Source organism: Balaenoptera borealis (genome assembly GCF_965194805.1).
Source record: "Balaenoptera borealis genome assembly, chromosome: 9".
In the NCBI taxonomy this organism is placed as follows: domain Eukaryota; kingdom Metazoa; phylum Chordata; class Mammalia; order Artiodactyla; family Balaenopteridae; genus Balaenoptera; species Balaenoptera borealis.
The window spans coordinates 50,371,698-50,387,349 of NC_138873.1; the positions used below are offsets into that span (position 1 = coordinate 50,371,698).

The following is a 15,652-nucleotide window of genomic DNA, read 5'->3' on the forward strand; positions in this document are numbered from 1 at the left end:
GAAATATGAGCAGACAGTTCACAAAAATGAAAGACAAAAGGGTAACAAGCCTGTAGAAAAATGTTCAGCTTTACTGATAATAAAGAAATGCTAATCTAAATTAAGAGATATATCCATGATCAAATTTTAAAAGATGAACAAGGAATAAGAATTACTAATTCTAGCAAGTATATATGGTAAAGCAAACACTGTCATACCCTGCTGAAAGGAATATAAATTAGTATGGTGGTTTTTAGACAGCTTGTCTGAAAAAAGCCCAGAAGTGGAAAAATTCTAAGCCCTGCAGCAAAGCATAGATAAGAATTGAGTGCCCTGGTGCCAGCAGAGCAAGAATTTCAAAGCCAAGAACCTAGACATTAGGCCTAGGTGATGCTTGCTGAATAGTATATAGCTTGCCTTGTAAGGTAATTCCAAGGTGCTGGTGTGTGTGGAGGGAGGTGGGAGAGCCTTCAAAGGTATGATCCTGCAATTCCAGTCTCCTCTGACCTGGCTGAGATGTCAATTCACTTGGAAGGCCAATACCACCAAAATTCAGTGTTCCTTCAAAAGACATGAGGAAAGCAAGTGGGAGCAAAGTAACTTGCATCATTTTCTGGCTTATATCCTACTTCAGGAGTAACCCAAGGCTAAGTCCTCATTCTTGCCTGTCTTCGAATCCCAGCTTGACTCCCGGTCGGACCTGGTATAGGATCTTTAGCCTTAGGATTGTTCCTACCCTTAGACTTAGTAAGTCCATTCTTAAGAATCTAGCTTAAGCAAAGTATCTGAAATGCAGAAAAGCATAATGTACTTCCTTGTTCAGAACATGGTTATTTATGGTTAAATAAATAATGCAGGCATAATGTGCCTTCTGTCTAGAAGAAAAGAAATACTTAGAACCTAACCTTGCACAGTATTACGAAAGACAAAATGTACTGGACATTTAAGGAGATGATTTTGTTCAGACTATTGCAACAGGGAGAATGTTCACTAAGGAGAACTTTCTCAAAGAAAAGTAAGGGGGCTGGGGTTTTATGGAGGCAGGTAAACAAGGGAGCCATCCTCAGGTCCTATGGGAATCATGAAAAAAGATAGAGATGGATCTTAACCGAGTCTTTGAGGAAAGGTAGAGGTGGGTCTTATCTCCCCACCATCCCTACTTTCTGGGAACACAAGACTCAGATAGAGTTCAACATTGCCAATGTAAAAAAATAAAATCCCTTGGATTTTAGATTTTAATAGTAAAAAAATAGTGGAAGAAAATTTACAAGAATATGAATATATCCTTGAGATAGAGAAAATCTAATTTAAGCAAGGAAGGAAATCCAGAAACAATGAGAACAGATTTCATCATAAAAATATTTTATATTGTAAAAGATACCATAAACAAAGTCAAAAGATAAATCATAGCAAGGTAAAACATTTACAAACCATATGGCAGATAAGGGCTAAAGATTCTCCATGAATGTCAAGCAGAAGAAAGAGTCTAACGGAAAATTGCACAGAGGTTATGGTTTGGCAGTTTACAGAGATGGATATCTGGATACTGAACATCACCCACAGCCAGGGGAATAAAAAGTGAAATGAACCAACCCCATTTTTCAGCTAGCAGCTTGGTAGAAATTATTCTATGAATATACACAGAGAGATAGATGCCCCAAAACACTTCTATTGGGAAAGACTCTAAGACTTCACTGTAGAAAAAAATGGAAAAAACAGAAAGAGAGTAAAATTCATGGTAAGAAGACTAGTTTAGGCTTTTGTAAAAGCTCTCCTGAAAATAACATCTATTATGTCATGTATAAAGCAAATAATTTAGCTTTAAATATTTCTTCATGGTATATTAAGATTCTGATCTTTTGCCAATGATCTTGAATGATGAGGCTTCTTTTCAACTATCTGCAGGAAGTAATGGCTGAGCACGATTCCCAGTATCTCATTGAGCTAGACGGAAATAAGCCCCCAGAGGAGCTCTTCACGGTAAGTGCAATGCTCAGTAAGAATATGCCACAGTTTGGAAAATCAAAAAAGTATTGACTGGATTATACTTATTTTAATAAATATAGGAAATAGATTTACTTTTTTAATACCATTTATTTTTGAAAAATTCATCTTGACACTTAAAATTTTGATGTGGTATTTATTCATCTGTCCATATTTAAATCAAAACTGCATTTGAATTTAAAATCTCTGTGTGACCAAAAGTGCCTCAAAGAAAAGGAAAAGCAGATAACAGCCAATAGACACAGGATACGATGCTTAACATGAGCCATAGGGAAATGCAAACCAAAGCCATAATGAGATACAACTTCAAATCCACTAAGATGGCTAAAATTAAAAACAAAAAACAAAACAGACAATAAATAACAAGTGTTGGTGAGGATGTAGAAAAATTGGAACACCCATACATAGTTGGTAGGATTGTAAATGGTGTGGCCACTTTGGAAAACAGTTTGGCAGTTCCTCAAAAGGTTAAACATGGAGTTACCACATGACTCATCAATTCACCTCCTAGGTATATACCCAAAAGAATTGAAAATAGGTGTTCAAATGAAAATTTGTGCATGAATATTCATAGCAGCACTATTCACAATAGCCCAAAGGTAGAAACAACCCACATGTCCATTAACTGATGAATGGATAAATAAAATGTGGTATACTCATACGATGGAATATTATTCAGCAATAAAAAGGAATGAAGTATTGACACATGCTACAACATGGATGAATCTTGAACACAGGCTAAGTAGAAGAAAAGTTACAAAAGATCACACATCATATGATTCCATTTACATGAAATGTCCAAAATAGGCAAATCTATAAAGACAAAAAATGGATAAGTGGTTCCTTAGTGGCAGTGGGTGGGGGGCGTGGGTCTACCACTGTGGGAGATCCCAAGATAAATGTGGAGTGACTACTAATGGGTAAAGGGTATATTTTGGGGGTGATGAAAATGTTCTAGGATTAATTGTGGTGATGGTTGCACAATTCTGAATATTCTAAAAACCATTTAATTGTACACTTTAAATGGAGGAATTATATGGTATATGAATTATATCTCAATAAAGCTTTTTTTAAAAAGAATATATGCATATTTTAAAATACAATATTATTTTCACTATTAAACAAATGACAATGAGGGGAAATAGTTTCCATACTAATTATAAACAAATGCTGAGTACCTTTTGTAAATATTTTAAAACTTCTGATATTTCAATAGGAAAAAAGCAAATATCTCGATAGAAAAACAGGCAAAGGGCATGAGCAGGTAATTTAGAAAGAAATGTCTAATAATATATTTTTTTAAACTTCTATAATCATATTATTAGTCAAAGAAATGCAAACAGCACAAAGAATAAAGCAGCATTTTCTTAGCAGATTTAACAAATTTATCCAATATCCAGGATTGTGGGGAGGGTTTGCGAAATGCTCTTAATACCCTTTCGGTAGGAGCATACAGGGCACAATCTTCCTGGAAAATAATAAGGCATATATGTACCCAAAAGATTTTTTTAAATGTCTATCATCTGTCCAAAGAGGCCCAATTTCTAGTAATTTATTCTAAGGAAATACATGGAGATATACAGAAAGATTTTTGTTCAAGATGTTTATGATCAGAAAAAAAGCAAAATATGTTTGGGAAAGGGGTTTTTTTAAATATGTGAATTTGAAAGACTAATGCATGATTTTTGGCTAAAACATAATAGTAATTCTTCTGTTTATGGTAACCATACTAAATACATCATTTAAATACATTTCATGTGATAACTTCCCACTTAGAATGTAAGGAAGAGAAGGTACTTTTTTTTTTCCCCAAAAATGTAAATATCTTCATTCTTTTTTTTTAAACTGAGGTATAATTGACATACAACATTATATTAGTTTCAGGTATACAACATAATGGTTTGATATTTGTATATACTGTGAAATGATCACCACAATAAGCCTAGCTAACATCTGACACCATACATAAAGAATTCTTTTTCTTATGATGAGAACTTTTAAGATGTATTCTCTTAGCAACTTTCCAATAGGCAATATAGTACTATCAACTATAATCACCATTCTGTACACTACATCCCCAGGACTTATTTATTTTATAACTGAAAGTTTATACTTTTGAATTCCTTCAACCATTTTGTCCACCTCCCATCCTCCACCCCCCACCTCTGGCAGCCACCAATCTGCTTTCTGTATCTATAAGCTTGTTTTTCTTTTTTTAAATATCTGCATTCTGATTTAAAAGTTGTACACACTCATGGCTTTAAAATAACCAGAAAACACAAAAGTATAAAATACAAAAATAATACAAAATAATATGCATCGTAAAAATTACAAAATACAAAAATATACAGTACATAAAAAAAATAAAAACAAAAAACATACAATACAAAATAATACAAAAATACATTACCTATTTCTTAAACACCTAATAGGTGTGCAGCATTATGATAAGCTCTTAGGGATACAGATGGGAAGGGGTCAGATGAGTCCCTCCCCTCATACAGTATCCATTATGTTGGGGGAAAATAAATATTTAAAGGGCAGTTTGTGTTATCATCCGGGAGGTACAAGGTACTATAGGAGCTCATGGCAAAAGGACAGGACCTAATCTCGTGAGGAAGGCCATGTGTCTGTAATTATTTCTACATTGAAACTCTAAGGATGAGTAAGAATTAGACCATGAGGGCTGGTGAGGGGAGGAAGGTGGGACAGTGTTCCAGGCTGAGGGAAGGGTCTGTGTGAAGCCCCAGAGGCAAAAAAGAGCATAGTGAGTTCTAGGAAGTGAACGCAGGACTGGAAGATGTTGGAGTTTTTAGGGGGATGGAGAAGGAGGAGTGGAATAGTGCCAGAACTTTAGGATTAAGCAGGGGTGGCATCAAGAAAGGCCTCATAAGCCATGCTGAAGAGTTTAGACCTCATCATGAGAGAGTGGGCTGCCAGTGAAAGGTTTTAAGCCACAGAGTAAAATGCTTCTACTTCCATTTAAGAAAGATCCCTCAGACTGCAATGCAAAGGAAATACTGAGGAGAAGCAGGTTGGTGGGAGGAAGACTAGTTCTGACTTTTGCAGCACATCAGATAAGAGATGGTGGTTTAACCCAGGGTAGTGACTGTGGGAATGGACAGAAGACAGACCTGGGAGCTACTTAATGTAGGAGGACAGGGAGAGAGAAAAGTCAGAAGCAATGCCCAGATTTTTAGTTTGATATGGTTGGTGGCCACATAAGTAATAATGCTGGTGGTGCAACCAAATTAGGGAGAAGCTCCTCACTTAGAATATGCTCTTGCCAAGATCATCCGTGATCTCCTGATCAAAGCCAGTGGTGACTATTTGGTCTTCATCTAATTCACCTAGAAGCAATATTTGACCCAGCTCATCACTTCTTCCTTCCTGCTCCTTTCTTCCCTTGTCTTCTGGGACCCCACACTACTATAGTTTATTCTACCTCTACACTCTACATCTCTAACCTCTAGAATTGGAGGATCCCAGAACTCATTCCTTGAGCACTCTCCTCTGTCTACCCTCATTTCTTAGGAGACTTCATCCAACCCAATGGCTTTAAATACCTTCTAAATGCTGGCAACTCTTAAATTCATATTACTATCCCAGACCTTTCCCCTGAATTTCACACTTGTATAATCAACTGCTAATAAATATATCCAATATATCCAATTGGATGTATAATTGTCATCTCAGATTAAATGTGCAAGATAAAACTCCTGATCCGCCATCACCACCACCCTGCCACAAATACACTCCTCCCACAGTTTTCCCCTCTCAGTATATGTCACATCCATCCTTCCAGATGCTCCTCTCTTTTTCTCATATCCCACATCCAACCCATCAGCATATACAGCAGGCTTCTTCTTCAAAATATATCCAGAATTTGACTACTTTTTACAACCTGGGACACACTTTCCTCAAGGTAAAGGGCAGAAGTTCCAATAGGCCTGGTTGAAACTTGCCAAGCCTATTAAGGCCCCGGCCGGCAATGGCACCCTGGCACTTCTGCCCACATTCTATTGGCCAGAACGTTACATGGAGAAGTTCAATACCAATGAGATAAGGATTCTCACATAAACTAGGGAATTCACAAGGGAAGGGCATGAATATTTGGGGACCAAAGGGTAGACTCTCATGGGTTGAATCCTGTCCCCAAAAATATATGTTGAGGAGCTAACCTTCAATACCTATAAGTATGACCTTATTTGGAAATAGGATCTTTTCAGATGTAATCAAGTTAAGGTGAGGCCATAGTGAATTAGGATGGGTCCTAATCCAGTATGGCTGGCATCCTTATAAGAGGAGAGACACATGAACACAGGGAGAAAATGGCTATGTCACAACAGAGGCAGAGATTGGAGTGATGCATCTACAAGCCAAGCAACACCAAACATTGCCGGCAAACTACCACAAGCTAGGAAGAACAAGGAAGTATTCTACTCATGAGCTCATGCCTTTTTCAGGACATTTGAGATGTTCAAATGCCAATGTATTAAAAGACTTGTTCTTTAAATTTAGACAGTTATGGATCGACTTAAATATCTGAACCTAAAAAGAGCAGCTGTTTTAACCAAACTTCAGAGTGCAGAGGAAGAAATTAATGACACAATGGAAAATGTAAGTTATTTTTAACTGTTTGAAAGTCTACCCTTTCACTGTATGTTGTGACCTTAATTTGTATCCTTTCAAGGTTTAAAAGGCTCTCAGGATACTTTTATAAAAATGGATTTGATTTTTGGGAAGCTGTAATATTGGCACAATATTCTTGTAGACACTAAACACAACAAAAGTTTTGAAACAAAGAAAGACAATAAAATCAGAACAATCAACCACAGGAATAATAAGAAATAAAGAAACCCAAGTTCAGTTTAAAAATTTTGCAGCACCAAAGAAAGCAAAGACATAAAAGCCCTCAACTCTATACTCATTCATTCCCCAAATCATTCAACCAATTTTTAAAATAACTACTGTGTTCCTGGCCCTGATGTATTGTGGATGTGATGGTGATCAAATTATAATTGCCAAGTGCTAAAAGGGCTACCAGGACTTTTAAGTGGAGGATTTGATCTATTCTGGGAAGTTTAGATTCACCTATAAAAATAGAAATAAAAAAACTAATACCAGAATCATAAATAGATATTATAATTCAAATAAATTATGGTAATAAATTTAAGGAAAGAGGTCATTTTGTTATCCTGTACTGTGTAATCCCTAGATCTTAACGGGTGAACATAGCTGGAATATGTAACACGAACTGGTGCTGAAGAGGAGGAAAGGTGGGCCTGATGCACACAGAAGCTCTGTACTGAGTCACTTCTTCTAGGTCATAACTGAAGGGAAAATTTAAAGTATTCAGAAAACCTGGGGGCTTTTCCGACCCGCAGTTGCCGGGGTCTCGGCTTCCAGACGAGGAAGAAGGCATCGCGGAGGGTCCGAGCGACACTGCGCGAGGTCCGGCGGCTACCGCCGCCGCCGCCGCCTACCGCCGCCGCCGCCGCCGCCGCCGCCGCCGCCGCCGCCGCCGCCGCCGCCGCCGCCGCCGCCGCCGCCGCCGCCGCCGCCGCCGCCGCCGCCCGGGCCTGGCGGGCGGCGGGCCACGGCGGCAAGTTCTCGCGGGATAAGAACGAGCCCGCGCAGCCCTCGGAGCGAGAGCCCGGGTCGGGGGTAGTTCCGCCAGGAGAAGCTGAATCAGCTGTGGGAGGAGGCCCAGCGGCTTAATCTTTCTCCTGTGAAATTGTCCGCGCTCCATGATGATCAAGATACAAGCTTGAGCTTCAAGATACATACGCAAAAGGGACGAATTCAAGAGGAAGAGATTGAAGGCTGAAGGCTTAGATGTAGATGGAGAGAAAGAAGCAAAACTTAGCAGTCTCAGCGTCATCCTGGCCAAGTGTGGTCGGGACAGGAGAAACGACGCCCAGGCCGGCCGTGAGCAGCAACGTCCTCAGCCCCGGCGCCGAGGACCACAGCCTGGAGGACCCCCGGCTGGAGAAGCTGTGGCACAAGGCGAAGACCTCCGGGAAGGTTTTCAGTGAAGAACTGAACCAGTCGTGGCGGGAGTTTCAGCATCACAGGGAGAAGGTCCAGGAGAATAAGGTCCTTCTGGAGACCCTGAGCAGGACAGAAGAAATTAAGGAAAACGTCGTCAGTCCCGCCGACGTGACCCACGGCCAGGAGAACGTGCTGCAGAGCAGACACGCCGAGCTGAAGGACAGGCTGCGGGACATCAGCCAGGACTTCGACCACCTGCGGAAAGTCGGCCACCGGGGCTGTGGCGCCGAGGCAGAGTTCCAGGTGCTGGATCTGTGGGACCCGGCCAGGTCAGCCAACTTCACAGAGAAGAAACTGGAATCCTTTTGGGAAGAGCTTAAGCACTTTGACACCAAAATCGAAAAGCATAACCACTATCAGAAGCAGCTGGAAATTTCTCATCACGAACAAACACGTGGTTGGCGACCGGGAGCGCAGCAGGCACGGAACAGAGAGATACGCCTTGTTGGAGGAGAAGACCAAGGAGCTAGGCTACAAGGTAAAGAAGTATTGACAGGATCTGTCCAGCCGGGTCTCCAGAGCTCACCACAACGAGCTCTGAGGGCCTAGGGAGCTACACACAAAAGTGTGTAGCTGCGGCTGCTACATACTTCTGCTTTCTAGTTGACAAAACTGTATAGCTGCGGCTGCTCAGCTGTCAGCTCCTCTGGTCTCTTCTCCCAGTCTCTGTGTCCTCGTGAGTTCATTTCTTTTTTCATTCCTCTGCTGTCATTTTTGCAAGGTTTTAGGAAAAAAGCAAACACAAATGCATGTGTTCAGTCTGCCTTTAACCAGAGACAGTCCTGATCATTTTTATGGCTGTGATAATCAAACTCATTTGAAAGCTCATCTTCTCATCGCCCCTCAGCCCCCGCTAGATATGTAGCCTCGGGGGCTCAAAGTTGGGAGAGGAGCATGGTCTGCTATTCAAACACTTTCTCCACGTTTGGACAGGAAATAGGGATGATAAGGAAAAAGTGCCTGCTTCCTGACTTAACTGGGTGCGTTTCAGTCCCTAGCTCATTGTCTGTGGCCTCATGGAGAAGGGTGGTAGGCAAATGTGCCCCACCGACAAGGTTCTCAGTGTCATTCAGCTCCCCTAAGCATTGACAGTTTCCTTCCCATCTAGCTTCTTCCAGCCTTCAGGTGGGGACATCCATGCAACATCCCCGCAACCGGCATGCCTCTTTGCCCTCAGATGCTGCAGCAGTGCAGGCAAGACCAGAGCTTCCATTATCATCTGTCCTCCACAGTCAGCTCTGGAACCAGCAATACATGTGAGATCCACGTCTGAAGGTGGGAGGGAGCCAGCCTGGACCTGTCCCCCTAGCAGTTGCGTACCGTGTCATTTCCCTCCAGTTCTCTTGTCCCCGCCAAGGTAGCGCTAAGACAGTGACCCTCTCAGCAGTCTGCAGTCGGTAGAGAAGTGGTTCTTAGCTACTCTGCAGGTGACGAATGGAGGATTGCTGAGGGAGACTTTACACTTAAGAAGAATGAAAGAGCTAAGTCAATGCAAATCTGCATGTAACATCTTCCTATTTTAAAACTTATGTAAATTAACTAAGATTCTGGTATGTTTTCAAACCTTTTCAATAAGAATTTTTCAGAATCTGTTTCCTGAAACAGATAATAGAAAATGCTCTATCCACCTTATGCTCATTCTACCCTACAAGAGAAAATGCTCAGTAAAATTTAAACAAGGTCTTAAAACAGAAATGAAAACTATTTGTCTTATTAAATTTTGGACAAGTACAGAATGGTTGCAATTGAGAAAAAAACCAAAATTTCCTTTCTGAATTATTTCTTAAATAGTAGAACATGATAAAATAAGAAATGAAATAATAATGTGAATTTCAGCCAAACTTATGCCCACATTTTATTTATTTATTTATTTATTTATTTATTTATTTATTTATTCATTCATTTTTGTCTGTGTTGGGTCTTCGTTTCTGTGTGTGGGCTTTCTCTAGTTGCGGCGAGCGGGGGCCACTCTTCATCGCGGTGTGTGGGCCTCTCACTGTCGCGGCCTCTCTTGTTGTGGAGCACAAGCTCCAGACGCACAGGCTCAGCAGTTGTGGCTCACGGGCCTGGTTGCTCCACGGCATGTGGGATCTTCCCAGACCAGGGCTCGAACCCATGTCCCCTGCATTGGCAGGCAAATTCTCAACCACTGCGCCACCAGGGAAGCCCCTATGCCCACATTTTTAATGTTGTTTGCTATTAACAGGATGAGCTGTTCCATACTCTTGCAGCTTGTAAACTTATTGCACCAAGATATAGATGGCAGAGAAGCAGATGGGGACGTACATGTCCGGTGACTTTAAAAGAAGGTAACATTTTTCAAGGATTGCCAGATTTTTCTGTAAGGTAAGTAAGATTTTCAGAATTTAATTTAAAAACTTGCCCACACCTCTTTTCAGTTGTTTATGATAATGGCATTTTTTAAGTTTTCTAGGTAAAATATACTGTCTTTCATCAGAAGAAGCATTAAAAACATTTTTATTGAACCCACGTCCCTATCTTCTTCCACCTATGCCAGCACCACCATTTAAAGTGTTCATATTTGGACCTCAGTCTTCAGGGAAAACAACACTTAGCAATTTGCTTGCAAAACATTACAAAGGAAAGGTAACTACTTAGCTAGCTAGCTAGCTAGCTTTCTACCTATCTATACTTGATTATACTTTGTGGGATTTTAGGACTTTTAGGATTTGTGCTCAGTTTTCTTTTTTTTTTTAAACCCCCCAAACTCCAGCTTTAATAAATCATTCTTCTGATGCAGCCTGATAGGTGTTTCTTTCTTCTTTTTTTTTTTTAAATTAAAAATTTTTTTTTAGCCGCACAGTGTGGCTTATGGGATCTTAGTTCCCTGACCAGGGATCGAACCTGGGCCCTCAGCAGTGAAAGCACGGAGTCCTAACTGCTGGACCGCCAGGGAATTCCCTGTGCTCAGTTTTCTTAATTTTATACTGTCAACTGGGTAATTGTTCCACTGGGCTTGGAGTGGGGAAGGGGTCTTCCTTGCTGCTTTAGTGCAGCTTCCAGACCATAGCCACTCCCGAAAGTCCTCAGATTTGACTGCTATGTCACGCAGACTGTGCCACCCATTACCTTTCTTGGTTTCACTCATCTCCTGTTCCCTGGGTTACACCCCTCCTGGCCCACTGACCCTTCCTCCACACACTCATTCCTGTCATAATTCTTGGTGATTTCACTATCTACAAAAATTACCCTCCCAACACCTTGACCTGACAGTTCCTTGACCCCTCCCCTCAATGATCTTATTCTCCACCCTCGGTAAGTGAAGAGAAATTACTTTTAGCTTAGACCAGAGTGATAGCAGTAGAGGTAGTAAGAAGTGGGCAGATTTGGGATATAATTTGAAGATAGAGCCAAAGAGTTTGATGAGGGATTGGAATTTAGAGGAATTATATGAAGGCCATTGTGGTTGGAGCATGTAGTGTGAAAGGAGGAATGGCACAAGGTGGAGATGGCTGAAGATGTAGTCAGACAGTGCAGGCCCTGGGAAGGAGTTTGAATTTATTCCAAATGCTATTCTTTTAAACACAGGGGTAACATTTCCTACTTGCTTATAACTTTTTTATTGTAAAATATGACAAACATACAGAAAAGTGAAGCTCATTGAAATATCACAAAACAAACCCCCATATAACCACCACCTAGGTCAGACATGGAACCCCAGCACCCCAGAAGTCACCTCATGCCTCTTTCTAATATCAATCCTCTTATCCTTCCACAAAGGTAACCACTGCCCTGAACTTTATGATACTCACTTCAGTACTTTTCTTTTATGATTTTACCATGTAAGCACACATTCAAATACCATAGATTAGATTAGCTTTGCATTTTTTTTTAACTTTATGGACTTAAAACAGTTTATGTTTTTTGTGTCTGGCTTCTTTCACTTAACATTATAATTGTGATATTTATGCATGTTATTAAGTATAGCTATAGCTTATTTTTATTGTTTTATTGTAGTCTATTGATTGAATTATATTATGATTTATTATCCATTTGAGTGTCAATAAAGCTTAGGTTGATTCCAGTTCAGGAAATTGTGAATAACATTGCTATAAACAGTCTTGTACATGTTTCTTGGTGTATACATGCATATCTTTATATAGTTTGAAGGTATATCTAGGAGTAAAATTCCTGGGACATAAGGTATACATACATAGTCAACTTGTGTAGAAAATGCCAAACTGTTTTCAAGACTAGTTCTACCAATTTACTATCCTACCAGCAGTGTATGAGAGTTCCACATTCCTGCCAACTTTTGTTATGGTCAGTCTTTCTAGTTTTAGCCATCCTAGAGGGTATATCTCACTGAGGTTTTAATTTGCATTTCCCTGATGTCTAATGAGGTTCAACATTTTTTCATATGTTATTCAGATATTTGCTTTTTGAAGTGTTTGTTCGCTTTGTTCAAGCCTCTTGCCCATTTTTAACTTTTTTGCATATTATTGTTAGGAGTTACTTATGTTGTCTATATACAGATTTTTTTTTATTATAAACATTATGAATATTTTCTACCACTCTGTGGTTTGCCATTTCCCTTTTTAAATGAAAAATGCCCCATAGTATATTCATTTAAAGTAAGTCATTAAGTCCTGCCTACACTAAAGAAGAGGGGAATTAGTCTTCACCTTCTGAAGAAAGGAATATTAAAGCATTTGTGGACATGTTTTAAAACCTTCACAGTATGTGTCAGACAAAAGAATTATAATTTTAAAATGTAAAGAGTTTTTACGAATCAATATGTAAAAGCCCCAACAGAAAATGATAGCAAACAGGCAGTTCACAAAATAGTTGATCCAAATAGCCATTACACATGAGAAAAGGGATATCACCTTGATAATCAGGGAGAGGCCAAAAAAACCAGATATATGTCATGTCAATCTCACTGTTGAAAAATCATATTAACAACCAATATTGATGTGTGGCTAGGATTGGGAAAGTACATTCTCATACGTTGCTGGTTAAGGTATAATCATTAGGGATAGCAATTGGAAATACATATAAAAGCCTAAAATCTATACATATCCTTTGAACTATAAGTTTTTGCTGAAGAAACTATCAAAGACATATACATAACTATGTTCTTCATAACCTAGTTTATAATAACAAAATCATGTATATCTAAATATAATTGGTATTTTAGTTAAATATTAATTTGTAATATATTCATCTAATACAATAGTGTTCATCCATTAAAAATGATGGTGTGGATGTATTTTTGTTGGCATGGAATAAAGTAATATAAGCATATTGAAGGAAGAGCAAAATTGAATCTAGAAGTATGGAAATATTATTTAAACTTAAAAGGCATATATAAATCTAACATCCCAACATTCAGTATTAAGTATATTATCTGCCTAACAAAGGACTTATATTCAAAATATATGTAGAGTTCTAATCTAATTTTTTAACTAGGCAAAAGTTAAACATATGGGTAAGTGAATGACCAATAAGCTCATAAAAAGAAGCTCAAAATTGTCAGTGATTAGGGAAATGTAAATTTAAACTGCAATGAGATTTCACACCAACTAGGGTGGCTAAAATGTGAAGGATTCACAAAACCAAGTGTTGGTGATGAGGTGGAATAACTGCAATTTTCATACTTTGCCGCTAGGACTATAAAATAGTTTTAACCACTCTGGAAACAGTTTAGTGGTTTATTATAAAGTCAGACATATACTTAATCATATGACCCAGTAATTCTACTCCTCAGCATTTATGCAAGAGATGTGAAAACATAATGTCCACGAAAAGACTTTCTCACAAATGTTCACTGGTACTTTATTTATAATAGCCAAAACTGGAAACAACCCAAATGTCCATGATGAATGGATTAAAAACTATGGTATATTCATACAATGATACTACTCAAAAATAAAAAGGAATAGATTACTGAGATATACAGTTACATGGATGAATCTCAAAAACATTATGCTAAGGTAGAAAAGCTTGGAAAAGATTATATACTGTATGGTTCTATTTATATGAAATTCTAGAAAAGGCAAAACTATAGTGACAGAAAACAAAGTGATTGCCAGGGGCCAGGAACTGACTATAAAGGAGGATGAGGGAACTTTTTGGGGTGATATAAATGTTCTATATTTTGAATGTGGTCATTGTCATGTATATATTTGTAAAAACTCATCAAACTCTATACTTAAAGTGGGTGCCTTTTATTGTATGTAGATTATACATAAAATGTTGATTTTAAAAATATACATCTAATTTGAATGTATATTACATTATCATACATATATAAATATATATTTATATATATATTGAATTTCTGTGAAAGCAAGTACTCAAAAATCACTGAATTCTGAGAATAACATACCTCAAGCAGCATTAAGATTTTTGAGATGGATAGGTATAGCTATAGAAATAGATGTAGATGAACAGTGTGCTTAATATTCAGAGTAACTTGTGCTTATGTTGGTTTTCTCAAATATTCTTTGCAGGTAGTTGACTACAATAAAATTGTTCAACCACGTTTTGATAAAGCCCTTGAAACGCTAAGCAGAAATACTATAGCTGAGGCCACTGAAGCAGCCATTAAAGCTGTAAAAGAGCACCTTCTCTCAGAACTACAAGCTAAAAAACAAGGTGAACTATCTTTTTAAAATGTGTGTTTTAAGCTTAGGTCAACAGTTAAGCTTGACTACCTGAAGGCAAGAACTTGGTTTGCTTGTCTTGATATCCCTGGCACCTTGCACATTGCATTGCAGCCTCTTAATAAGTGGTTGAAGAAATGAATATACATAAACCTGAATCTTACACAGAGAAAAAGATTTCAATTCTGGATGTCTAAGGAAAGGAATCAGAGTTTCCAAATTTAGATTTCTTTACTTTAATAGATCTGCTTGCTGGGCAGAGACTGAGCAGAATTTGCACCTTTATTTACACCAGTTGTGATGACAACACTTCACCTGACTCGTGGAGTTTGTGTTGTTGCTGCTGTTGCTGCTGTTGCTGTTTTAGGCTTGTGTGTCAGCCTTGATTGTAATTAAATATTTCTATTTGGGGAATATTAATTTCAAATCCAAAAGTTATAAAACAGTGAAACCGGAAGAAGACTTGGTGATCCATTAACACAATTCCATAACTTTACAGATAAGGAAACAGAGGCACAGGAGGTTAAATGGCTTCCTGATATATTCACCCAGCTGGTGGCATAGCTGAGACTTGAACCCTCATTTCCGAAGTCCCAGAGTTCTTTCTCTTGACCATTCTGCCTCTTCCTGACTCTCACTCTTTATCATATTATTTTAAAATAGACACAGAGTTTTGGTCTGGGGGAGGGGGGGCGAGTTTCTAGTTTTCTCCAGGAAAAATGAGAGTTTTCATTTCTTGGCTACTTTTGAAAATTTATTGATTGGCTTTGGTAGAATTTATATCTAGAGTTGGCACCCACGTAACTAGTCACATTAGAATACATGAAAGTAGTTTAATCTAAACATCTCTTCTTAATGGAATACTCTCAGTGCAGCAGTTCCTGTACACTTTGTGGGATCTTCCTCACATTCAAAAATCTGGATCCAAAATTTGAGATTAGCTCCAGCAATTTTAGACTAGATTTAACCACCACTGTTTGGATTTC

At 38.8% G+C, this 15,652-nt stretch overlaps 1 protein-coding gene and 1 pseudogene across 5 annotated transcripts in view; both read left to right on the forward strand.

Moving 5' to 3' along the window:
• Nucleotides 1-15,652, forward strand: part of AK9 (adenylate kinase 9) — a 119,997-nt gene that overhangs the window by 22,822 nt on the left and 81,523 nt on the right. For all 4 annotated transcript variants that reach the window (XM_082404706.1, XM_082404707.1, XM_082404708.1 and 1 more), the window contains exons 9-13: nucleotides 1,885-1,959; nucleotides 6,505-6,603; nucleotides 10,244-10,383; nucleotides 10,464-10,644; nucleotides 14,514-14,658. In XM_082404706.1, coding sequence (XP_082260832.1) covers nucleotides 1,885-1,959; nucleotides 6,505-6,603; nucleotides 10,244-10,383; nucleotides 10,464-10,644; nucleotides 14,514-14,658 — 640 coding nt within the window. The remainder of the gene's footprint in view (nucleotides 1-1,884; nucleotides 1,960-6,504; nucleotides 6,604-10,243; nucleotides 10,384-10,463; nucleotides 10,645-14,513; nucleotides 14,659-15,652) is intronic.
• On the forward strand, nucleotides 7,531-10,247 carry LOC309635176 (alpha-2-macroglobulin receptor-associated protein pseudogene; annotated as a pseudogene). Its single transcript has one exon. The product of its transcript is annotated as an alpha-2-macroglobulin receptor-associated protein pseudogene (transcript).